General features: G+C 43.9%; 1 protein-coding gene across 1 annotated transcript in view; it reads left to right on the plus strand.

The window, feature by feature from the left end:
- The first annotated feature begins 1,880 nt into the window (after positions 1-1,880).
- The window catches only part of CPS1 (carbamoyl-phosphate synthase 1), a 106,955-nt gene continuing 84,036 nt past the window's right edge, over positions 1,881-24,799 (plus strand). The window contains exons 1-8 of the mRNA XM_014959614.1: positions 1,881-2,003; positions 9,362-9,471; positions 13,365-13,509; positions 14,567-14,656; positions 15,353-15,409; positions 19,312-19,404; positions 23,397-23,486; positions 24,602-24,730. Of these exons, the coding sequence (XP_014815100.1) occupies positions 1,881-2,003; positions 9,362-9,471; positions 13,365-13,509; positions 14,567-14,656; positions 15,353-15,409; positions 19,312-19,404; positions 23,397-23,486; positions 24,602-24,730 (837 nt within the window). The remainder of the gene's footprint in view (positions 2,004-9,361; positions 9,472-13,364; positions 13,510-14,566; positions 14,657-15,352; positions 15,410-19,311; positions 19,405-23,396; positions 23,487-24,601; positions 24,731-24,799) is intronic.

The following is a 24,799-nucleotide window of genomic DNA, read 5'->3' on the forward strand; positions in this document are numbered from 1 at the left end:
CTTGTAACCTTCCAAATGCTATGTATGACATTCGTGGCAGTGTAAAGCTAACATAATGTGAAATGTGACTTTAGAAGAAAGCTGGCTTCTGAATTTCGTGTGTGAGTGCATGTTTTTATATTAAGATGACCTTTCTAGCACAAAGTATAGGTCTTTGCAGTCCATTCACTTATAAGCACGCCTTTGCTTTCTGTACATCTCCTCTCCTATGTGTATCTCCAACCTGGATCACTGCAGGCTAGAGCCAAGCAAAAACTAAAGCTAACTAAAACGTTTCCCAGTTCCCTGATGTTTTTTTTTTTTGTTTGCAGAAAGTGAAATCCTTGTCTTTCAAGCTCCTTCTGTGAATCAGAATGGCCATCAGCTGTCTTGTTGTAGGAAAAATGGCTATGTATTTCCTAAACCACACTCAAGTTACCAGGGAACGTTCTTGGCTTGACTTCTCCCAGCTCTGCACGCTTCCAAAGCTCATGTTAAAGCAGTGAGCTCCTCTATGCCCAGTCTATCTTCCACCCTATCTCTGTCTCTTTCAATCATCTGGGTTCAGACCTTTGCCATGTGTTTCTTGTCTAAGTCTCCAGTAAACTCTCCACATCACAGAGGGTGCCCAAACCCATTGCGCTCTCTTCTCTGTCTTTTATTATATGCATGGTGATTCAACCAGGTGCTATAATGAACTGGGCAGGAAATATTTTCATGTGATACTGGCATCAATTTAGACTAATCTCAAACCACTGTATACAAAGAAGTCTTAATCATTACTGTTGGTAATTAGAAAAGGTCATCTAAATCCTTTACAGCAGTATATGTCCAGCTGCAAAAAAAGAGTCTGTATATATCACTTTTTTTTTTTCTTTCTTGCTCTCAGCTAATTGAAACTTTGATCACCTAGGTTTCAAAAGATGCTTCATCATTTTAGTTCTTGAAGAATAATAATGTGCATGCTTCTCCCACAGCTTTCATCTTCATTAGGCATTTTCATGTCTGGCTAATGAGGAACATGATTCTTTTTGAAGACTATAGTGTAGGGTTATAGGGAATATGTGATAGTTACAAAGGTCTGTAGTCAGTTAGGAAATAGCATATGGACCATTTCGCCCTATTTCAGCTGTTGTCCATTGAAATTTTACCAAAAGATGTTTTTCTCTTGCATCCATTTATTTTTCCTGGTGATGTCCCTTCCATTTATTTTTTGGGGGAGGCAGGTAGCACTTTGGGACCTGTGCTACAGCTTCTGGTGATGGTGTAAAGAGACTATGGCTTTCCACAGAGATCGGTCTTCCCACTTTACTTTTAGTACAAGTGTGCTGGTAGCAGTCACAGGCTGTCCCACTAGCTAACGTGTGGACCCCAGACACACGTTGAAGAGCACTCAAAAGCATACTATGAACACACTGTCTTAATTTGCTGAGACCACATGCTATTGGGAGAACAAGTGGTGCTGTTCCTTGTCTCTTACTGAAATGTAAAGTGTTTGTTTCTGAGCATGAGGATTGTCTCTGTTGCTGCGGGTGTGATTTCTCTAAGCAGGTTTTGCTGTCTTCCAGCAGGCAGAGCTCGTGTCTGGCCTGTGGTGCAACCCCTATGACAGTGCTCAGAGACCAAACCCAAAGAAAAGCATTGCAAGGGTGTCTAAGGGTGTCCAAGGAGGAGTGGGAGGAGGTGGGGCTGCACCAGAGACTTTTAGTGACAGAATAAATGGGAAGGTGTAGGGCAGCGCTGTACGGTCAGTCCAGTGCACCCGCTGTGTCTCGGTTGTCTTCGCCTGTAATCTGCAAGAGTAATACTGTCTGTGCCAAATCTTGAAGAAATACGTACAAGCAGATTTTTGTTTCGACTTGTTTTCTTTAAACTTCAGTTACCGATCAGCAACTTTCAAGATGACAAGGATTTTGACAGCTTGCAAAGTGGTGAAGACTTTGAAAGGCAGATTGGAGTTTTGCAATGTGTCTGCTGATCACCGGAGTTTCTCAAGGACTGGTACCAGATTGTTGAGCATCAAGGTAACAGTAACTGAGCTACTGTGGTTTAATAGATGTGTTTGGCATGCGGAGAGATAGCTCGCTGCAGATAACGGGGCTTACCTAGACACATAAAATTGAACTAAAGGAGATTTGTCTGAACCCTAGGCAAGGGGATTGCTTGGCTTTAAATGGTTTTATTAGCTAAGCAAACACAATTTTTGTGTAGTCTGGAATGGAAATTATAGGGTAAATTGCACCAAAAGGTGGAAGTTCAGGGTTTCAGTTAATTATTATGTGGTATTTTTTTTAGAAACACCCCACCCTTCTATAGGACTGATAGCTAACAGAGCAGATCTTTCAGTCCATATGAGCATGAATCAGCTAGATATTTGAAATATGCATCACTTGAAGCTTGTGATTAATCCTGTTGGATCCACAAAGGATCCATTTTCAATATATGGAAAACCATGATGGCTCAGAGATTATGCAGAGAGGTAGACAATTCTTTGTGAATGCATCAGTGTATCAGCTCTTGATTTATTGGGGCTGGAACCCCTTAGTTTGCTTCCCCTTTCTTCTGCTCTTCAGCTGCTTTCTTCAGCTCTTCTACAAGAGCTGCGTTTGACCACCTGTGCTCATTGAACTCAGAGCACCGTGGTGAAATCAGACTTTCTGCATCAATTCTGTAGCACTTGCAGTGTTTTGTCATCACATCCTTTGTGTTGAAAAGAGACTCTTGCTTGTGTATCCTGTTGAATCAACAGTGTAATAGAATTAGCAGCTGGAGGAGTGATGTTTCAGTGAGTGGTGGGCAAGAGTTCTTAGAGATTTGGACTGGGGATACCCAGTGGATGCTGCCTTACCTGGCAGGGTGGAATACAGGGCTGATCAATGTCATTTCTGTCCACTGAGGACTTGGGCTTCTCTTACCTGTCCCATAGCCACTGATTTTTCAGGAGTTCTCTGAGCTCCTGGCAATAGACCCATTGCTTTTAAAACAAAAATTGGCTGCAGAGAAAAACTGCATGAGGAAAAAGACATCCCTATTTTCATCCCTTCCTTCCGCATCTGACTTCTCAGTTTAATTTTGTCTTGCCTCCACTTACAAACAGAGCCTGTGTTGTGCTTGTGGCTCTTGAGGTAAGAGCTCAGATTTTTAACACCACCTTTGCCATGTGACTCTGTTTCCATTCAGAATCTGGAATACAAGAACTTGAGCCTTTCCTGGGCTGGGACTTTTGCTTTAAGACAGTGTCAGACTTATACACCTTTTTGCATGGGACATACAGAAGCAGAAGTGGAGACTCTTTATAATATACTTATGCAGCAGTAAAGCAGCAGCCCTGAGGGAAAATTTAAGTGGTCCTAAAAATCTGACCTATTGCACAGCTTTGCGTCAGAGTGTGGAAGTTAAATGTAGTTGTGAGACAGCGACCAAGTAGTGACTTATGGCTGGGTTTAGTGTTCCAGCCATCATTAGGGGTAATGGATATTTGTAAGAAGTTTGAAGAAAGAGTGAAATGTGAAGTAATTAAGGTGTGTGGGCTAATGGCAGAATAGGTAATGATCCCATTCTCCCATTATTGCAGGCTTAAATGAGCATTCAGTTTCCTTTTATTGCTTTTTCTCAGTGGGCTATTTTAGGGAGAATAACAAAATGCAATCAAAACATGTTTCTAACCTATGTATAAGTGAAGTATTAGAGAGCATGAGGGAGAGGTGGTAGTTTTAGTAGAGTGCCTAATAATTCTCCCAAGACTGTTTTCTGTCCAGTTAAGCTCAGTATATGTGGGGAAACACCACATAGAGATGTGGGGATTCACAGGTCCATATTTCCCTGTTGCATCCCATCCTTCAGTTCTAAAGGAGAGATGGAGCATCCACAGGTGAGAGAGGGGCACAGAGAGCAGATCAAAGAACCCTGTGGGCTCTCTTGGGGGGTGTTTAGCATCACTGGTTTCAGGGTAATCAAGCTTCTTTATAATTCAGGAATGGGCAGAGAGACTGCAGCTCAAAGCTTGTATCTTTTAATGCTCATCTGAGGCCCATGTAGTTAAATGGGGATGTAAAGAGTAGTACAAGCAATAAATAGGTGGCTTGTAACAGTATAGCTGGCTCAGTAAGGAGAGGATTGGGAGAGCTATAAAAACCACCAGGAGCAAGCTAAAAATATAGTTAGAAATGAGAGGGAGAGGAGGAAAATTTTTGAGCACTGGCTTTAGAAACTACTTCAGCTTAGTGTAAAAGGGCTCTTCAAATGCGTTTTGAGGCAGGTGGCAAGTAACTGAGAAAAGGACTGCATGGGAAGCAGAGAGATGGGTGAGGAGGGGAAAGATGAGTCACAAGCTACTCCACTCCTCTCCCTCCGGAGGGGAAACTGAAGGGAAGGTAAAGCTGGGCCTGTTGGTCTAGAGATGGGAGGAACTTAGTGAGCTGCTGCTGTGGGACAGAAGAGGGGCTCATTTCCTTGAGTGTTCACTGACTTCTGCTAGATTCTCCTCTTCCTTTGACTTTTGTCATGAACAAATATTTGTGGTATTGTTCAAGAAGAAGAGTTCAAGTTGCAGGAGCTGTGACTTTTCCCCCGTAGTACCTGTGTTGTGTTTCTGGCTTTGCTTTCTCTTTGGCTTGGATGGTAAAGGAACCCATTCAAAGCCTCTCCCTAAATTGAGCCTGAGTGTGAATCTTCTTTGGTATATCCCAAGACACTGGCCTTGCTTTTGATTCATTTTTTTTATTCCTGCGCTTTCTTCTCCTAATTTTAGTGAGAAGCAAATGTGCTGAAATAAAATCATGAATATAAAAAAAAAAAAGATGGTAAAGGAAGTCTTGACCATTAGCAATGTCCAGATAGATTGATTATTTTTTTTTCAGCCTGTGATAGCATAGTACTCACAAGAAGAGACATTTTTCTATCAAAGAGAAAACTCCTCCTTTGTTGCTGGTTATTTGGTCTTGAGAGAGTGGATGTAGCACAGTCCTGGCACCTGCTTTCTACTGTAAAAGAAACCTAGTGGCTTTTGGCTTCTTCTGTGCTTCTGGTATGTTGGCTGTTATGTAGCCAGCCAGATTTGTGTGCCGAGAAATGTGGCAGAGGCTGTTATGCTGCATGGAATCGTGGCCTGCCTTAGAGAGGAGATGTTTTATGGTCTTACTGGAGGGTAATAAACTGGCCTACACTGAAATTGGATCCCAGCTGTGTCTCTGCCGTACGTAAGTGCCCATCCTGGCTTCAGTACTCAGCAAACTCATTGTCCTTCAGCAGCCCAATGTTCAGGGTTCAACTTGGCCTTGCCAAGACAAATTGAAGGGTTTCTCTGGAGGGGAAAAACTTAACTGCCTTGGCTGGTTACTCTCTGAGGCAAGTAGAAAAGATGAAAAATTAGCGGTTCACTTTTCAGTACAGGGTTTTCTAGCAGACATGCTTTAAAAAACAAATTGTGCTGCAGATCTTGTGAGGTTTTTGCAGATCTTTATCATCCACCCTGTAGATAGGAAGGGCTGCTACAGCATGGAACTAACTGGAAATAAATTAATCTGGTTTTTTTTTTTCACATTATCTCTCTTTTTTTTTAAACTGCTACAGTGCTTTGCTTAATTCATGTGTGAATTTCTTAGTGAAGTGGGACCTGAACTAGCTAGCTGTTCAATTTGCTTTGGCAAAATGCACAAAATCTAGCAATACTGCAGGCAACAGCGTGACCCTCTGTGTTAGCCATCTCCATCCTCAAAGCTATTAAGAGGACAAGGACGGGACAAGAGGAAATGGGAATGAACTTCCATGTAAGAAGTTCCACCTAAACATGAGAAGGAACTTCTTTATTTTGAGGGTGGCAGAGCCCTGGAGTAGGCTTCTCAGGGAGGTGGTGGAGTCTCCTTCTCTGGAAACATTCAAAACCTGCCTGGATATTTTCCTGTGGGACCTGCTCTAGGTGGACCTGCTTTGGCAGGGGGGTTGGACTAGGTGATCTCCAGAGATCCCTTTCAACCCCGTGTGATTCTGTGAAGAGCCCTGCAGCCTCTGGAGTGTAGGGAGCTCTGCTAAAGGTAAAGCTACTGATATGTAGGAAGGAGAAATCAGATTGCAAACAGTGTGTCCCACATTGGGGTTGTGTGTAGAAGAAACATGTTAGTTGACACTGTAAGAGAGATTTATCCAAGACTACATGGGGATGCTTCTGAGAAGGGTGGAGACAAAAGGACTTCATGGAAGCTCCTGGGGGGTTTGTTTATTTCTTGCTTGTTTTTTTGAAAGTGAAAATCTCTCCCAACTAATCCCCGATTGAGCCAACTGGCCTTCTTTATAGCCTGTAAATCACTTTTCACATTAAAAACAAAACTGAAAAGACAAGGTAGGCTGTCAGCTTAGGGATATGGTAACACCTCCGCTGGAAATGTAAGCAAGAATAATTGCTTCTAGAATGCTCAACAAACAAACCGACCACTTAATTAAGAATAATAAATCAAGTAAGGGAGAGAAACATTTGAACATCTATCCCTTGCTATAGCTGAACTGCCAGGCAGGTTATGGTTGTTCAGAGCCATTCTTCTGCATTACTTGAACACTGTGTAGGGGCTCTAATGGTACAACAGGGACTGCTGTTCAACAGAAATTATTTCTGTGCTGGCCTGGTGTGTAGAAGAGCAGGTGGTCTGTGGTGGGAGGAAGGACATGCAGATTCCTGTCAAGTACTATAGAATCATTTAAGTTGGAAAAGACCTTTAAGATCACCAAGATTTAGGCTGAAAAGGACCGTTAACCTAGCACTTCCAAGACCACTTCTAAACCATGCTCCTAAGTGCCACATCTACCTGTCTTTTAAATACCTCCAGGGATGGTGACTCAACCACTTCCCTAGGCAGCCTCACTATAGTGAGGGTGAAGCCATAAAGGTCATGGTAATTGGCCCTCGGGAGTTAGATGGATCTTAACTTTCCTGGTCATTCCATGGTGTGGACTTAGATGCCTGGGAGGTTCTCCCAGGCTGTGTTTGCAGTTGAGACTGCAATTTAAGTGATTACCCCGACTTGTTCCAATGAGCAGTAGACTTGCTTGAACTGAAGCTGATATTTGGGTGGACTCAAATCTGTGGCCTGCTGGGGGAAAAGATCCATCTCTTGAAACCAAGGCTGAGAGAAACAGGTTCCTACAGTCGGTGTCCCTTATGGGCAGTGTGGGCTGGGTTTTCAGCAGGCTTCAGAAAGGGCAGAGGTCCTATCCTAAGCCCAGTCTGAAACACCCAAGCAACCTCTATGCTTTGTAACACTTTGAGTGTGTAGCAGCTTTCTGTAGTGAGAGGCTTAGTCATGTTAGGGAGCTGAGCAAACTGTAGTTTTTATTTGGGCTAAATCTAGGGGATTTAGCCACAAAAACTAGGTGGTGGTGGTGTGGATGCCCCAGCCCAGTCCCAAGCTGCGACTTCATGCCCCTACCCCTGGCCAGCTCCTGGCTACCCCCTGGGCATGGCTTACATGGGATGGAATACCTGTGTCCCTGATAGATCCTGGAGGGAATTATCCCTGTCCTTGCTGGAACCAGAATAACTAGGGTGGTGGTGTGGATGCCCCAGCCCAGTCCCAAGCTGCGACTTCATGCCCCTACCCCTGGCCAGCTCCTGGCTACCCCCTGGGCATGGCTTACATGGGATGGAATACCTGTGTCCCTGATAGATCCTGGAGGGAATTATCCCTGTCCTTGCTGGAACCAGAACAGGGGTGTGTGTGTGTGTGTGCGTGCATGTGGGATTTTGGTGTTGCTGACTATCCCATCCAATGGTGTGGGAAGGTTCAGAAAATGATGGCTAAACCTTTTGAGAATGACTGGATGTTTGACATTAATGAGGAAAAAATGCAAAGCTAAAAGCATCCCAGATGCACGGAATTCAATTAACTTGGCAGCGCAGTTTGATTTTTAGTGTATTTTGCTGTACATTAGTAATTGATCTGTGCAGCATTTGTAACTGCAGAGGAGCTCTAGATGAATGTTTGCCATGATTGTTACAAAATGTTCAATGCTGGGAATGAAATTTCTCCTGCGATTGTTCATCTGATTTACAACTAATGGAAAGTAGCTCTCCTGCTCCTTTCTACAGCAAATTGATCTTGATTCTTCTTTTAAAAAAAATCTCAGTAAGAGGAATTGTTCTGTAAAAAAAACCAATATGAAGTTAAATCATGTTGAGAGCTGCTGCCTGGTGGCTTGACACATCTCCTGTGGCACAGACCATCAGGGCTTTTGCACTGGTCATTGCCGTGTGACTGCAGCTCTGTGCCCAGGAGGCAGCTGTGCTTGCATCCCAAAAGTGGAAGTTTCTCAGGGCTCAAAAAGGTTCATTGCCCAAATTCTTTTAAGCCCAGAAATTTGTTGGCAAATCTATTTCCAGCTTTGCTGACTCTCTCTCTTCCCCTGCATGTCATCAGTGATCCTACTGCCTGAAGGAATCTCCTGACTCATTCTGTCATTTCTGTTGTGCATATACTTGTTATTTTTTTTGGCAGAGGCTGGAGTTCCCAGGTGGTTTCCCATCCAGTCCCTAGACAGGCTAAGAAAGGTTTAGTTTCCAAATGAGGCAAAAGAGATGGCGTTTAGTCTGGTATGTGCAAAGACCCAGCTGTGCCACTGAATCTCTTAATGGCTTTTGCAAAAGTCACTCTTTATGTCCCATTTTTCTCATCTGTAAAATAGTGATTAAGCCTGTAATGGATCCCACAGTTGGTGTGGGACTCAGTTCTGCTAAACACTCCCTGAAAGAGGTGTGATTTTTATGGAAAGTTTTCCTTTTGGCTGCTCGTTCCATACCTGCCTCTTTCAGCACAATTTATACCTGTTCCTCAGGTAACTGAGAGCACGAACGTCTGTTTGATCCACGAGTTCCTCTCTTCTTGTGTCCTACAGTCGAAGGGACTAATATTGAATTTAGCCATCTGACACCAGTGTAGCTAAGCATACACTTAATTTTAGCAGCTTAGGTGTACAGTTGCAACAGAAATTAAGCGCCTATCGAAGGCCACAGCTGGATGAGGGCCAGCATACTCAGCAGCAAGCCTCGAGCAAACGTTGAGGAGAGAGGTGATCCTTTCCCTGCAGAGTTCTGATGTTGGTTCATTGCAAGATACAAGGGGTGGAAGAAATGGAACACAGTGATATGGAAGGAGCTGGGGTGATCCCACAATAATAGCAGCACGTGCTCTGCTTGTGGTGAGGTGGCACAATGTTTCCTAAGTATTAGAAGGAAAAAGAGCATCAGGAGGCTAGTAAAAGAGACAGTATCTTAGCGATTGGTAATGGGAGAGGGGCAGAAATACCAGCATGAGAGGCAGGTGTCCTAGGAGTTACCTGTATAATCATCAAGCCTTTTCCTCCTGTGTTTTGAGTCTCTTCATGTGCCTCTCTCTAGGCGCAGACAGCGAACTTGGTGCTGCAAGATGGGACGAAGATGAAGGGCTATTCTTTTGGCTATCCATCCTCCACAGCAGGGGAAGTCATATTCAACACTGGCCTTTCTGGGTAAGGCAAAAGCAAATGAGATACAAGCACCAAAACTTCTCTGTGAGCTTGTTGAAGTGTGAAACCTGCTTTTTTCCAAGCTCGTGGGGTCCTCATCCCAGCGTGTAGTGTTCTGTGTAAGAAAACACCATAGTCCAGGGGTACAGCAAGAGATATAGTTAGGGAAGAGACTTCAGGCAGTCCTCTTATGTCATAGCGTTTGTGGTGATGAGCAACTTTAGAGACTGACGGAACTAACCATGACAGTGAGGTATGTAGGGATCTGATCACTTCCCATTGAAATGCAGCCATTGCTGAGCCAGAGCAGAGAAGCTGTCTTTGTCCTCCCTCCAGTGCCCTGATCAAATATCGAAGCTTAAAGTATCTGCAGCCTCCTGAGTAATGGAACTTGGCTTTCGAGTGGAAAATTTTTAAATCCCAAGGTTCCCAAGTTGGTCACCTGTATGACCCATCCCTTATGATGTTTATTGGCTCATACAACAGTTAAGGATGCATTTAAACTCTGAGGGTAGGATCAGATTCATGCCTATCCTAGCCTGACTTGCTGTCCTCTTGAGTCGTAGAAGCCAGTGGCTCTCTTAGGATGGTAGCCAAATGCTGCCAGTGCTTTTGTTGAACTGCTCGAGCAGAGTAGATCTGCCCAGACCAATGAAGCTTTTGGCTAGAAGAGGGACACGTCCCTGGGGAGATCAGACAGCTCTGAGGTTGTTGGTGCTTGAGCTTTTTCTGCAGTCATTTATAGTTGTCTTTGTCCAGCTGCCTTGCATTCCCCAAATTCTGCTCTCCTTTGGAGAACCCAGTACTCACAGGATGAGTTTTTAAATGATCTAATTGGTGAGAATGTTAAATTGCTGCAAAGGGGAATCTGTTTGCAAAGTTTTGCATTAGGAGGCAATTATTTAAGTGTTTTGACAGCACTAATTACTGGCTGTGTTAATATACCTGCCAACAAGCAACTGTTTAATATAGATCAGAATGATGGAGGGCACCAGAGTTCTCTTCTCGGTGATAGATTATGGGCAATAAATCTTGTCACATCACAAAAGTCAAGGAGGACCTGATGGATTAATTTCCTCTCCACGTGTTACTGTGGCAGCAGAAGCTGTGTTTGCTCATTTTCTAGTGATTTGGAGAGAATGCCTGTGAAAGAGAGATCTCTTCTGTGCTGGGGAGCATATGGACGTGGAGGGAACATTCAAAATGTAAGGTTGTATCTTCAGAGCGCTCTCCAGGAACGTGACCTTGATTGATTCAGAGAAGAGGAAGATAAGAGGAGATTGTTAAAGTTGTAAAAGTGGCCACTGCTTTCTGTGAAATGGGTGTTTCTATTCTAGATGCTGAGTGGGGTCAGCACGGGCTCTGTGCTGGGATGATTCATATGCTGCTCTGCACCTTGTCTCCTCATCTGGACTCCCCCATTCTGATTCATGTCAGAGAACAGGGAGGCAAAACACTTGATGTGCATACAGCTTTCAGGCTCGGAGTAGCTAAAGCTGACTGAGATGTTGTCACATTACTCTAGAATAGAGGGCAGAGCCCACTATTTTGGGGGTGGAATGTTGAATTTTCATTAGAAAAGCATGAGGATGAGCTTCTCAGAAACATTTGCTCAAAAAAAAAAAAATCCTAGTATTCCTGCCATCTGTTTGGAATAGGAAACAAAAAGGAAGAGAGGAGATTTCCAATTAAGAAAGAAGAAGAATTGCAACCTATAAAATGCTCCCATGTTTGAAACAGTTCAGTAAATGCATTTGCCTCCACTAAGTCTGACAGGCTGAGGGAGCTGGGGTTGTTCAGCCTGAAGAGGAGGCGGCTCCGGCGAGACCTAATAGCAGCCTTCCAGTCCCTGAAGGGAGCCTACAGGAAGGCTGGGAAGAACCTGTTTAGAAAGGCCTGCAGTGACAGGACGAGGGGAAATGACTTCGAGCTGGAGGGGAACAGATTTAGACTGGAGATGAGGAGAGGATTCTTCACTGTGAGGGTGGTGGAGCACTGGAACAGGTTGCCCAGGGAGGTAGGGTTGAGGCCCCTTCCCTGGGCGCTTAAAGGGCATCGCGTCTCAGCGCAGAGCTGTGCCTCCATACCCCAGCCAAACCCAGTGGCTCTCTGTCCTTGTTTGCTGATCACAAATAGCATGCAGAGGTTAATTACATCAGCTTTGTCATTAACAAGAAGTCTTTTGGAAGCATGACCAATTGACTGGGGAGGAGGGAGCAATGCCAAACGTGCACGTGCCATGTGCTTACTGCAGTTCTGTGATCACACTGCACTTTGTGTGGTTGTTTACCTGCGGCAGGAAGCGTAGATTTGAACAGCAGGAGAGGCTTACCTGAAAATATTTCATGGCCATTGTTCATTCGACGTGTCATTTCTCAGAGCTGGCGGGTGTGCTGCGTTGTCTGTATCTTCCTGCAACCATTCCAGGTTTTGTGAAGAGTTTCCCAATGGTTGACAATTAATCTTCTGGCAGTAAGTCTGATGTTCCATAAAAATGTCTCTTGTGACTTGCTGATATCTGGTAGATGGCTCGAGTTGCCAATTATGTATTGTTTAAACAATGATGGCAATAATAAATTATATTTTGTATTGGGCAGATTCATCCTGAGGTGTCTTTATGCATTTGGCTAAATATCTGTTTGGATAACTTCATCTGCTGCTAAATCACAGCTGCTTTGGAGTTGAAAGACAGCAATTGTTTTAATGGATTGCTGCAACAGTATGCTACAGTGTAAGGGAGAAAGTGAAGGACTGTGTGTTAATTTAGCTGAAGAACAGGAGCATGGGGGTGTAGACAGTGTTTATCCTGTCCCCCTTTTTGGGGTTGAAAGTGAGACTGGATCTACTCAATCCAGAGCTGGTACTTAATGAACTCCTAGGTTCGACTCTCCACTGCAGAAGACTGTTCCACCATGCTTTTAGATCTGTCTTTGCTGAGAAGGGTGTTCAGGCAGGTGCTTGAACAAAGTTGCCATTCCTGAGACTTCTGCCCAGGCTAAAGATAAAAGAATATGATCTGGGGCCTTGTGAACAGGGTGGACTCCTGGATCCCAAAGCATTGTCTTCAGCTTTTTCTTCAGAGATATGCAAACCAACTTCCAAGCACTTAGGAGTCTTGTTGGGTGAAATGTGTGATGTCCTGTGAGTGGGAACCTGGAGATCACCTAGAAGAGAGGCCAGGCCTTTTCTGGGAGCAGCTGCAGAAGTGGTACTGTGACAGGGTTTATTGACAGAGCAGGTAGGAGAGAAGCCAAAGTAGTAGTGAGGAATTATAAGGATAATTCATAGCTGCTTCTCTGATCTCCAGACAAAAAGATAAGTATAGATTTGTCTACCTGATCCTCCACGGAAAGGGCAGTCCAGACTGGGGAGAAGTGACCAAGTTGGGCAAACAGCTCTGTTGTCTGTTGGCTTTTCAATCTGAGCTTTCTGTTGCCACTGAGAGGAGCAAATTCTTACACTTCAGGAAGGGAAGGAGACACCAATGACAAAGCACTGTCCACATGTGGTGCCCAGGGAGTGACCAAGCCCCAGTTATCTATGGGTCAAATGATACACCATGCACTTACTGCAGCTCGGTGATCCGTCTGCGCTTTGTGTGGTTCTTTACCTTACGTTAAATCACAAGGAGTCTGAGTTTAATAGCTCCTGTGCTTTTCTTAAACAAAACGTGAGAAGCCAAAGCCTTTCCTTGTTCTGTGTCAAATGTTTAATCACAGATGGGAAAGTTGGGGCAGATTCACAGAAGTGTTTGTTTTTATCCTGAGAATGCTTTCACATGAATACCATTTCTGTCTTTTTGTCATGTGGGAATTCACACCTGTCTTGTTTTCACTGGCTCTTTTGATTTCCTTTCAACTCTGGACCAAGGTGTACTCTATTGCTTCTTCATCTAGATACACCGAAGCCTTGACAGATCCCAGCTACAAAGGACAGATTCTTACACTGGCTAACCCCATAGTTGGGAATGGCGGAGTGCCAGACACGGCTGCTTTGGATGAAATGGGCCTCAGGAGGTTCCTGGAGTCTGATGGGATCAAGGTAACAGTGGAAGATGCAGAGATGATCCAAAGGGTGATGCTAGAAGCCCGAATGTGTGTGTTTGTGCAAGAGTTTACTGGCACCCTCACAGAAATTAGAATGAATCAGCCTTTCTTTTTCTTCTTCTGGACACTATCCTTTGGAAGAATGGTGGCAAGAGATAATCCATCTTGCTTTGTGTACCAGGCCATGTGTGGTCTGAAAGCGTTGTGTTTCCCATCAGTGATACGTGTGCTACAATATTTTGTGAACTGCTGTCCTGGCTTGCTTTTTTTTCTACATTCCCTTCTGCCTCATAATTGCCCGTGTTTGCCCAGGACTGGTTGCCACAGACAGCTCCAATGCCGGTGAGAATGAGAAGTTTGTGTGCTGACACTTTTCTCTATATCCCTGTGCTACCACAAACAGGGGAGGTGGCAGCTGTGTGGAGAAGGCCATATGTACTCGTGCAGGAACCACCACCCTGTGGTGACAAGGGACGCTGACTAGGAGCAGGCCTGTGGCCATGCAGTGGTGGCAGTATTGAAAAATGAAATAAAAGCATGTAATTGGAGAGCCAGTGAAATGTTTTGTCTGTCCTGAGGTGAAATGACTCCTTTATAAGCTATCTAACTCCACTGGAAAATGGAGTTGACTTTTGAAATGAAATGCCACTTAAAAGTGGAAAGCCTTCTTAGACAAAAAAATGAATCAAAATAAACATTTTGTCTTGTCTTAAATTTCCATTTTCTTTTCTAACAAGAAGTGTTTTCTCACTTCGATGCAATTGGAAGGTTTGGTTACCTGGAAGCCACGTTATTCTATGAATTTCCTAAGTCAAATGGCCCAGGCACAATCATGACAGAGCACTGAAGTCTCTACCCCTTTGCCAGGTGCCTGTTCCATGTGGTCTCCTGTGAAGGCTCAGGTTTGCTCTCTTTTCACTATAAAAGGGCAGCAGCACCATGTCTGCCTGGCCTCGTGTACTGTCTGTGATGTGGTTTGTAGTGAAAGCTTTTTAGATACAGGGCAAGTTCAGTCATCCTTCCGTGCAAAATGACATTTCTTCTCTCTGCAGGTTTCGGGTTTGCTGGTGCTGGATTACAGCAATGAGTACAGCCACTGGCAGGCTGCTAAGAGCCTAGGAGAGTGGTTGAAGGAAGAACAGGTGAGCAATCTAGGGGTAGCTACATTATGAGAACGGAGCTGTGTGTATGGGAACAGCGGAAAGAACTGCTGGCTTTGAGCTGGTAATCACTCTTTTCCTCAGATGTCTCCACTGGTCTCATTCTATGTTCCTTAGTTCTCTGATTCTTCATCAATTTCTCTTCTTCAGGGTGCCGTGGTATTTCCAAGATCTGTTCAGAATGAATGTTAATTAAATGGGGGTGTTTCGTTCTCCATAAAAATGATGCACATTAGATTATATTCTATTCTCTCATCAAATGTTTCTGTAGTGCTGCTCCTAGTGGTTTCCACGGTTGCAACCTCGAGAGATGTTAGCTGCCAGAGCCCCACTGACCTGAAGCCATGGGAGTCAAGGATGTGTCAGTAAACTGTCACTGACTTGTGACAGCTGGGAGGGTTGGGTGCTCATAAGTAAGGTAAATGAGACAAATGTTTGCCACATGAGCTTTTCATTTTGTGCTTTTTAGTGCAGAAACTAGATTTGCAGAGCTAAGCTATTTATGAGTGGGAATAGGGAAAAGTGAAGAACTGGAAGTGAGGCAGCCTTGGTAATAGTGCTGCCAAGAGACAGAGCTCCTTGAACAAAGGCATGTTCTCAGTAAAATGATCTGGCTGCTGTCTTCCTCTGTTGTAGCTGCTTGTTCTCTAACTTATCATTCTCTTGTGTTTTCTTCAGGTGCCTGCACTGTATGGAATTGATACCAGAATGCTGTCCAAGTTAATTCGTGACAAGGTATGATCAGCTTTCCTTGATCCAATTGCACTAACCTTGCTATTGCTGGGCTCCTTTTCTAATGTGCAGCCTCAGCTTTCCTTGATCCAGTTGCACTAACCTTGCTATTTCACTGAATTTCACTGAATTTCTAGAGTTGGAAGGGACCATAGAGATCATCTAGTCCAACTCCCCTGCTGAAGCAGGATTGCCTAGAGCTAGAGCATGTTACTCAGGACTACATCCAGGCGGGTTTTGAAAATCTCCAAAGAAGGGGACTCCACAACCTCCCTGGGCAGCCTGTTCCAGGGTTCCGTCACCCTCACCGTGAAGAAGTTTCTCCTCATATTTGAGTGGAACCTCTTATGTTCCAACTTGTGCCCGTTGCCCCTCGTCCTCTCAGTGGGAACCACTGAAAAGAGTCTGGCTCCCTCCTCCTTCAACCCTCCCTTGAGATACTTGTAGGCGTTGATAAGGTCTCCCCTCAGCCTTCTCTTCTCCAGACTAAAGAGTCCCAGCTCTCTCAGTCTCTCCTCATAAGGGAGATGCTCCAATCCCTGAATCATCTTTGTAGCCCTACGCTGGACTCTTTCTAGTAGTTCCCTGTCCCTCTTGAACTGGGGAGCCCAGAACTGGACACAGTACTATTGCTGGGCTCCTTTTCTAATGTGCAGCAAACCTGAGATATCATTGCTACTGCTGGGCTTCCTTGACCTCAGATGCTGCTCAGGTCCTTGTCCCAAAGGCTTTTTGCCTTCTGTACAGCTGAGGCAGTGTTCTGATCTGGAGAGTTGTGCAGAGAGGAACCTGATAAAATTCAACAAGGGCAAGTGTAGGGTGCTGCACCTGGGGAGGAATAACCCCCTACACCAGGACAGGTTGGGGGCTGACCTGCTGGAGAGCAGCTCTGTGGAAAAAGACCTGGGAGTCCTGGTGGACAACAGGATGACAATGAGCCAGCAATGTGCCCTTGTTGCCAAGAAGGCCAGTGGCATCCTGGGGTGCATCAGGAAGAGTGTGACCAGCAGGTCGAGGGAGGTCATCCTGCCCCTCTGCTCTGCCCTGGGGAGGCCCCATCTGGAGTACTATGTCCAGTTCTGGGCTCCCCACTTCCAGAAGGACAGGGAACTGCTGGAGAGGGAACAGCAGAGGACCACAAAGATGATGAGGGGCCTGGAGCATCTCTCTTACGAGGAGAGGCTGAGGGACTTGTGTCTTTTTAGTCTGGAGAAGAGAAGGCTGAGGGGGGGATCTGATCAACACCTACAAATACTTAAAGGGTGGGTGTCAAGAGGATGGGACCAGTCTTTTTTCAGTGGTGCCCAGGGATAGGACAAGAGGTACCGGGCACAAACTTGAACATAGGAAGTTCCATTTAAACATGAGGAGAAACTTCTTTACTGTGAGGGTGACAGAACCTTGAAACATGCTGCACAGAGAGGTGTTGGAGTCTTCTTCTCCGGAGATGTTCAAAACCTGCCTGGACGTGTTTCTGTGTAACCTGCTCTGGCTGGCCCTGCTTTGGCAGAGGGTTGGACTAGATGATCTCCAGAGGTCCCTTCCAGCCCCATATCATTCTGTGACCCCAGGGAGAGCCCTCTCCTTAGTTTAGCTCTGGGTTTCCTGTTGTCTGGAAGTGAACCAGCACAACCTGATGTAAATGAAAGGCCTCAGGTAGCTGTGTCGGACAGAACAGGTGGTACTGTCAGCTACACGTTGCCTCAGATAGTAAGTCAGACTGAGCAACAACTCTGTGAGATATTGTGGATAATAGGTCACAGACAATACCATCTTTGATCTGTGGAAATTCTCCTGCTCCTCAGAGACGAAGGAATGTCTGCAATAACTTCAGATGGATTCCTCACTCAGGCTGGTTTTCTTTGGCTGAAGCCTGTTATTATTTTTGATAGTCATTACTTTTCTCTGGTTTCCAAGAGCCGACAACTGAGGGACACAAGCAGGATTATGTTACGGAATGGAGGTTAATGTTAAGGTACATTTCACACTTGCTAAAACAGCCATCAAAGCCAGTCTGAATGTAAATGTGCCTTGGAGGCTTTTCTTTTGTAGTGGATTATTTGAAGCTGCTCTTTACTTTAGGTGATCACTTTGCTGTCTGCAATCCAAGCCCACACCCCCTTTCATTCCACAGAGCAAAATATGAACGATGCAGCTTGAAGAGAGGAATATTTGTAGAAAGGAATTTTTATGGGGAGATAGGGCACTGTCCTGCTCTTATACACAGCAGACAAGTGCAGCTTAATACAATAGCAAATGGCAATACATTTTCTACTTTCTGGAGACATACTGTTTAATGGATCAGTGTTCCTTTCATCCAGAGTAAATACCCTTTCAATGTTTATCCTGTAACTTAGTGGTGTATGTTAGCAATGTCCATTATACTGGGAGTCTGAGTGGTATTGGTTTATGGCTTTTGAAATCATGCATAATGTAGCCTTTTCTCCCAGTCTTCTCAGGTTGAAAAAAACCCAGCTTAATATTTCACTCCATGTCTGCTTATAAATTGGGGGTGAGAACAGGGCTTCATTATGATGAAGGCAGAAATGAGCAGTGTTATGCGAGTGTTATGGATTAAAAGTTAGAGCAACTTGTTAAATTGGACTCTAAAGGTAAATGCAGGGCACCATTTGGCTGAATAATCTGTAGCCAGGGAAGACACAGTGTTCCTGTTTGAAAGCAAGGGGTTTCAGGCTTTGTCATCAGCATTTAAGGGACTGACTGCGTGGTGGCACTCAGCAGTTTCTGTGGTTCCTGAGAACCTGTCTTGTTTGAGATGATGCTGACCTTTTCAGCTCTGTTCCATGCAAAACAGCCTGGAGTAGCTTTTGGTGTAAGGTGCTACTGGAGATTGGATGTCAGCCACTGCTAAGAGCAAACCTCTGTCTTTAAAACTTACCCTTAGTAGTGTGCGTGGCAATGCAAGATACTGGCTCTTTCTTGCCCTAGGAAAATGACAAGGATGCTTCAGATATGGTCAGCCATGAAACCCAATGAGCAATCCTGATGTGCATACTGGTCTGATACTCTGATATCCACGGGGCAACCTGAGTGTAATGTGTTTTGTCATGCGAGTGTTATGGATTAAAAGTTAGAGCAAACAGAGGAGTTGACTTCCTCTGTTTTACTTTCCCCTTGAAAAAAGTTCTTGGAATCCTTGAAAAATCTTGAAATCCTTGAAGAGTTGTGTATTGCACACCCTGTCCCCATGCTGAGAAGAAGTTAACCCTAGGTTGATCCCATTTATTCCAGGAGTGGGGCAAAGCCAAAACAGGGATTTTTCCGCTGAGAACTTTAATGAGCAGAAGGTGGAGAAGGCTATGCTGCTGGCAGAGCAAGAGTGTCCTAGCTTCTGTGAGGTGATAACAGCAATAAAGAGTAGAGCCTGATGGAGGTGTTTTTTGTTTTTTGTTTTTTGTTTTTTTACAGTTTATTCAGAAAACAGCTGTGCTGACCTGCTTCCTACATGGCTTTGCCTTACCCCAGTTCTGCTGCCTTGTAGCTATCCACGGGAGGTGACTGAAAAACTCACAGTGGGTTTCCAAAACCCAAAAGCTTCAAACTGCTTTGTGGATTACTCCCAGATCTATACAACTGTTATTTGGGGAATCTGAATTCTGATCCTCTAGGAAGGCAACCCATTTTACTGTCACTAGACAGCTTTCCAAACTGCCTATTAACAATTTTTACTGCTGACAATGCCTTTCCCTGAATGAAGGATTTTAAACAGATTTTTGATACTGTGGTAGGCTCATAAACTTCTGAAGATGCTAGAAATGGTTACAAGCTGCCAAGAAATCATCTCTAAACAGCTGTTCCAGTTCCTGTGCCTGTCAGCACCTTGTCCCAGTATTCACAGCTTCTCCTTTGCTCACACTTTGCTGTTTACTGGTGTATTTCCACAGGGCACAGTACTTGGGAAGATTGAATTTGAAGGTCAACCCGTGGAATTTGCAGACCCAAACAAGCAAAACTTAATTGCAGAAGTTTCAACAAAGGTGAGAAGTTATTCTGTAGTCCTAGGGCTGTACACTGCAGGTAGTAATTGCTCCCCATTTGCTCTGGGAGTTGTCCAGGCTTTCTAAACAAACAGTTTGGGGACCTTTTCTAAATCAAACACCTTTCCAGACCTTTGAAGGACTGTCGTCTCAACATCATCCTCATAGAATCCCCATAGCTCCTTAGGTGCACTGCTGAAGATGTAAAATTAGCTGTGTTGAGCTGGGTGTAGTCTGAACAGTACTCTGATCAGAGGATTGTGTGTTACAAAGACAGGATTGAATAAGTATTGAGGATACAGTTAGTATATGGTGGACATTTTCAAACATAAGAAGAATTAATAAAAAGAACAATTGCTTTCCTTAAATACGTTTCAGGAAAGCTCACAATAACATTTGATAATCTGTGTTCAAACATTTTGTTGAGGTGATTCCAGAAGATATTTATAGATTTCAAAAAGAGACCAAGTAAGGAATCCTCTGTATCTAATGTTTAATTAACTACTTTGTTTATAGATATGTACAGAACCACAGTATTCTGTTAACTGGGTATGCAAACTGTGTTTGACCACAAGCTGGGAAGAACATAAAAAATCATGAGGATGTAGCAAACCAGGCCCATATTAAAAATAAGAACTATTCTTGTTCCAATGCAAGGGCTAATGTCTTAAAATATGGACCCTTTGGGATTTAACTGTGGGATAAAGAGTGCCTCGGGTGCTTAATCCCATTGCCTGAAGTGAGAACTGGGTATATGAGTCCCTTTTACAAGTTCCATGTTTACTTTGGTGTTTGCAGCTCCTTGAAGATCAGTGAGGCTCTGGAAGAGCTCTGCAAATAGTTGCTTGTGTGCTGTTTTGCACACACACCGGTGTGTTAGTGGCACGAGTGTGAAGTATTCCTGAATAGACTGCTCAGTGAGCAAGTGGGAATTTGAAGCGCAGTCTCCATCTGGGCTTGGATTTACAGTAGTAACTGATCACCATGCTGGTGACTGGTGACCACATAGCCCACCTTGCAGATCTCACCTTCAAAGATCTCACCAACTCATGCCAATGCCTCCACTGTATTTTGGGTCAGGGCCTTGTTGCTACACAGAAGGATGGCAATTGCTTGTTGAGGTTGTGATCTATGATTGCAAGATACAGTTGGGGCCATTTTGAGCAGTAACTCAGAAATAGGTAAGGTTGCTGATGCTAAACTCTGCAATTACTAAGGCAGAATTACTGTAAAGATGCTGCAAATAGCTTCTAAAGGGGAGATATAATAAGATTAACGGAGCTTTGGTGGTTTCATTATGTTTATAACTTCATTTTATAGGCTTAAAAAGCAAGATCACAAATAAAGCTGAAAATTAAGTAAGCTGTTCGATGTTGGTAATTACTGGACATGATAATCCATCTGTTGCCAAACAGCTATTTTTATGTAAAGCAGAATACAGTAAGATCAGGAATCTGCTTATCAATTGTGCATTAGGAGTGATTGATTTTTTTATTATTATTCTCCTCCTGCCTTCTTTAAATGGTGGTGGTATAGACTCTATTTGCTAGGATTGCCTGTACAGGGTGAGGAATGTAGAAAACTGCCAGTATTTTGCAGAAACTTCTCTTCAGAGATGTATTTTGGTGCATGTGATGGTCAGGGTCCCAATGCAGATGAGAGGTATTTAACCAGTTGAAGCTAAAAAGTCACTTCTGTCCACACATACAGCCCCATGTACTCTTTTTATTCTCAGCAGTGTTGCCAGGCTGGAGTTTCCACTCTCCCTGGCTGCTGGCTCACAGCCTTCCCACATCATCCTTTCAGACTGGGACAGTTTTTTATAGGCTGCACAGTGAGCAGATGAGGGAAATCCTCTGGCTTTAGAAGGAATATATCTCTTAAGAGTTCTTTGATCCAATTGCCAGTCTGTTTTCTGTCTAGACATACTCTTGGCCAGATGCAGGGGTCAGTGCTCTGCAGTACAGAAGAATAATAAGTGTGAGAAGTGGAAGAAGGGTTGTGAAGACAGCAGCACCTAGAATCAGTCTTGCTGCTGAAGGAAATGGTGTAACAAATTATAGCCTAATTAATTGGACAGGGAAGAGTTTTAAGAGTAGGTAACTAAAGTACCTCAAAGCAGTTTTGTCCCACAACTCTCTCTGGCCATTAGAAGGGCCAAAGATAACCTTTGAGGCAGATCATTACTTCATAATATTTTGCAGATTGTGAGGAATTGAGGGGTCTCCAAAAGCCTTTTTAAAAAGGAGGGTAGGATTTTCTTAAGGGAATCTGGCACATGACACTGAGATAGTTTGTGTGAGAACTGGGCAGCCTTCTTGAGATTGTTGATGTCAAGAAGATTTGAAGATTTTGAAACCCACTTCTCGGAGGCCTGAAGGACAGCAGGTAGAAGACCCATACAGTTCCTGTGCAGTGGTACAGTTCCACCTTGGACTGTGGAAGTGGAATCCACTAGGATTAGTAACTGTGAAGATATTCTCGTATTTGACGTCAAGCACAGATTCATATCAGAAGTCTTGAGTAACCTAAGAAGACCCAGTTTCAATATGATTTCCTTTCTACTCATTCTCAAAAAGGGATTGTGGGGTACTTTGCCCCACGTCATTATGTAGTGTGAACTACAAGATATGTTCCCATACAAAAATCTCATTTCAACATTCCACAGCAGGAATTGCAACAGCAGTGGTAACACAAGTGGCTCTGTGCTGTCATGTCCTCAGAGGTGGGTTAGGGACCATTGGTGGTTCATGTGTTGCAGCGTAAACCCTTGTAATGAAGGGAGGTGGCTCCCCACACCCCATCTCTTCCACCCTTACTCCTGACATGGCAGTAGGTCATGGCATGGCAGTCACTCCTGATGGTGATCAGATCTGTCCTTACATTGGAGATGCTCTTGCATCCCAAAAAATCTCTTCATCTTAATATTTGAGAAAATAGAAGTTAAAACAAGAACTGAGTTAGGATAACCCAGAACGAGGAGTTGTAATATTCTGCTAAAAAACTTCATCTCGGGTTCCCTATAGAGGGGATATTTTTCCTTCTGGCTGATCATAATCCTCCTATGAAAAGATTCAGTTCATCACCCAGCACCAGGCATACTGGGCATGGATTTTAGCATCTTTACAGGGAACCAGCTGTGAAATATAAATGCCAGTGAAGCTGATTAAGAGGGAGTTACTTAGTTTAAAGGAAAAAAAAGAAAGACTTCTTTTTCTGTGGTGTATTGCACAAGAGAAATGTCACTTTGAATAAAGTACACTTACCAATATCAGCTTTTAGAAGCTGACCGTAACTGACAGTAGGCACAGAGTTTGTTTTTAGAAGGAAGAAGGCTGCCTTATGTGCTTATTGATGAATAACATCCCAGCCTGGTGCTACCTGCAGTCCTGTAACAAGTGAAATAGTTCAGCAAGCCTCAGAAAGAAGCTGTTGATAAATAAACTCCCATCAGTGCTACAGCTGTCTGTCAATACGTCTGCATGTTGCAGCATCAAGGCCCATATAAGATAAGGTGGTTTGACTTCACTGTCTTCCATGCTGTTTGTGACCAATAGATAAGTGGGTGTACAGAATATAATGGTACAGATTTGGGACTGATGATAATATCCAGCTGGATTTTCAGCTGAAAATCCCTCACCATGTTTCTGGCGTTTCTCTTGGGCTGCAGTAATCTGTGAGAGCTGGCTTGCTGCTTTACTGCTAATGAGGTGAAATACAGGAAAAAAGCTTGTCATTAGCTATGGAAACAAGTGATTTCTTAGGGATTGCTGTTGCTTCTGTAATCAACAGTATATAAAAGAGAGTTCTAACTTCTACTTTCACAGAAAAATTAAGGCAGTCCTAATGTCTGCAGTACTTCTGGAGATTTCCATATAAATTGATTGTTAAGTACCAGTTGCTTCGTGTTGTTGAAAAGTTGTTCTACTCCCTTCCCTGTGCTTTGGGTGTGGGGGGTGATCTGTCATTTACAGCATGGTCTGTCTTTATAGGAAGTCAAGGTTTATGGCAGAGGGAACCCAATTAAAGTTGTAGCTGTCGACTGCGGGCTGAAGCACAATGTTATCCGTCTGCTGGTGAAGGTAGGTCAGTGCTTTATGTCCTTCATCTCTTGTTTTGCTTCAGTAAGAGCCTTGTCTGTATCCACCATCCTTCCTTCCACCTGGACACATCTATTCTAGAAGCAGTTTCCTTCCTAAAATGAAGTACATTTTTTAGGATGATTTTTATGGGCTGGGAGGTGTTTTCTAAACATGGTATGCTGTATTGAGGGGGTAATGAAGAGGACCTGTGCAGTAACTACTCAGCCATGAGAAGAATTCCTATAATGTGAGCTTTAAAAAGACATAGCATAGTCTCTCTAAGGAACCACCAAGGAAGGTCAACTCAACATTACCAAAAATAAATAAATGGGGGGAAAATTTTCATGGTGAGGGTGACTGACTTGGGCTCAGAGAAGTTGTGGAATGCCCGTTCTTGAAGATATTGAAAACTCAGCTGACCAATACCCTCAGCAACCTGCCCTGAAGTTGAAGTCACCCCTACTTTGAGCAGGGATTGGGCCAGATGATGTCCTGAGGTCACTCCAGCCTGAGTCATTCTTTAATTCTATGATTCTGTGAAAAACTTTCCCTGTTGTTAGCACAGTGGTGTAGCAGTCCTTGCTTCTCTAGGCACACAGGAGGAATGAATGTGGTATCCTCTCATTCTCCTATACACCCTAGATGTATAGGGTTTCCCTGGTTTTGTCTTTTAATGTGGATGTTTGTCCCATTTTTGATGTGCAGAACTGTTTCTGGCACATCATAGAACGCAGCTGTGAAGCCTTATTTTAGCAGTTAGGATGAATGCACCGTGGAAAAGTGAAAATATTTTATGTGTGTGCATAAGGGTGTGTGTGCATACACCCTTATTTTGCATCCCATTAGTAAGTTTTGATCTTATCAGTGAATTTCAGACAAACTTGAAAAATGCCAAGATGGCTTAAAGAGACTAAGTCTACCAGTTTTGTGAAAATAACCTGGACAGATAGCAGAGAGAAGCCTCATTGCTGTCCCTGGTGAAGGAATGGCTGAAAGTCAAACTCTGGGACATGAGAGCATGGCAACAACTTCCTGACACACACTCATTTGTTCCTCTCCTCCCCTCATTTGTTGTCCCCTTGATTTTTTTTTTAATTTTTATTTTTTTTTTCCAGCGAGGTGCAGAAGTGCATTTGGTTCCATGGGATCATGATTTCACCAGCATGGAATATGATGGGCTCATAATTGCTGGAGGTCCAGGAGATCCCATGAAGGCCCAGGAGGTGATTCAGAATGTCAGAAAGGTACGGTGTAGTAGCCATAGGCCAATTTTGGTTATTTGCCTTTTTTTTTTTTTTTTAAGTGCCTGAAAT

This window comes from Calidris pugnax, unplaced genomic scaffold, assembly GCF_001431845.1.
Source record: "Calidris pugnax isolate Ruff unplaced genomic scaffold, ASM143184v1 scaffold448, whole genome shotgun sequence".
Lineage (NCBI taxonomy): Eukaryota > Metazoa > Chordata > Aves > Charadriiformes > Scolopacidae > Calidris > Calidris pugnax.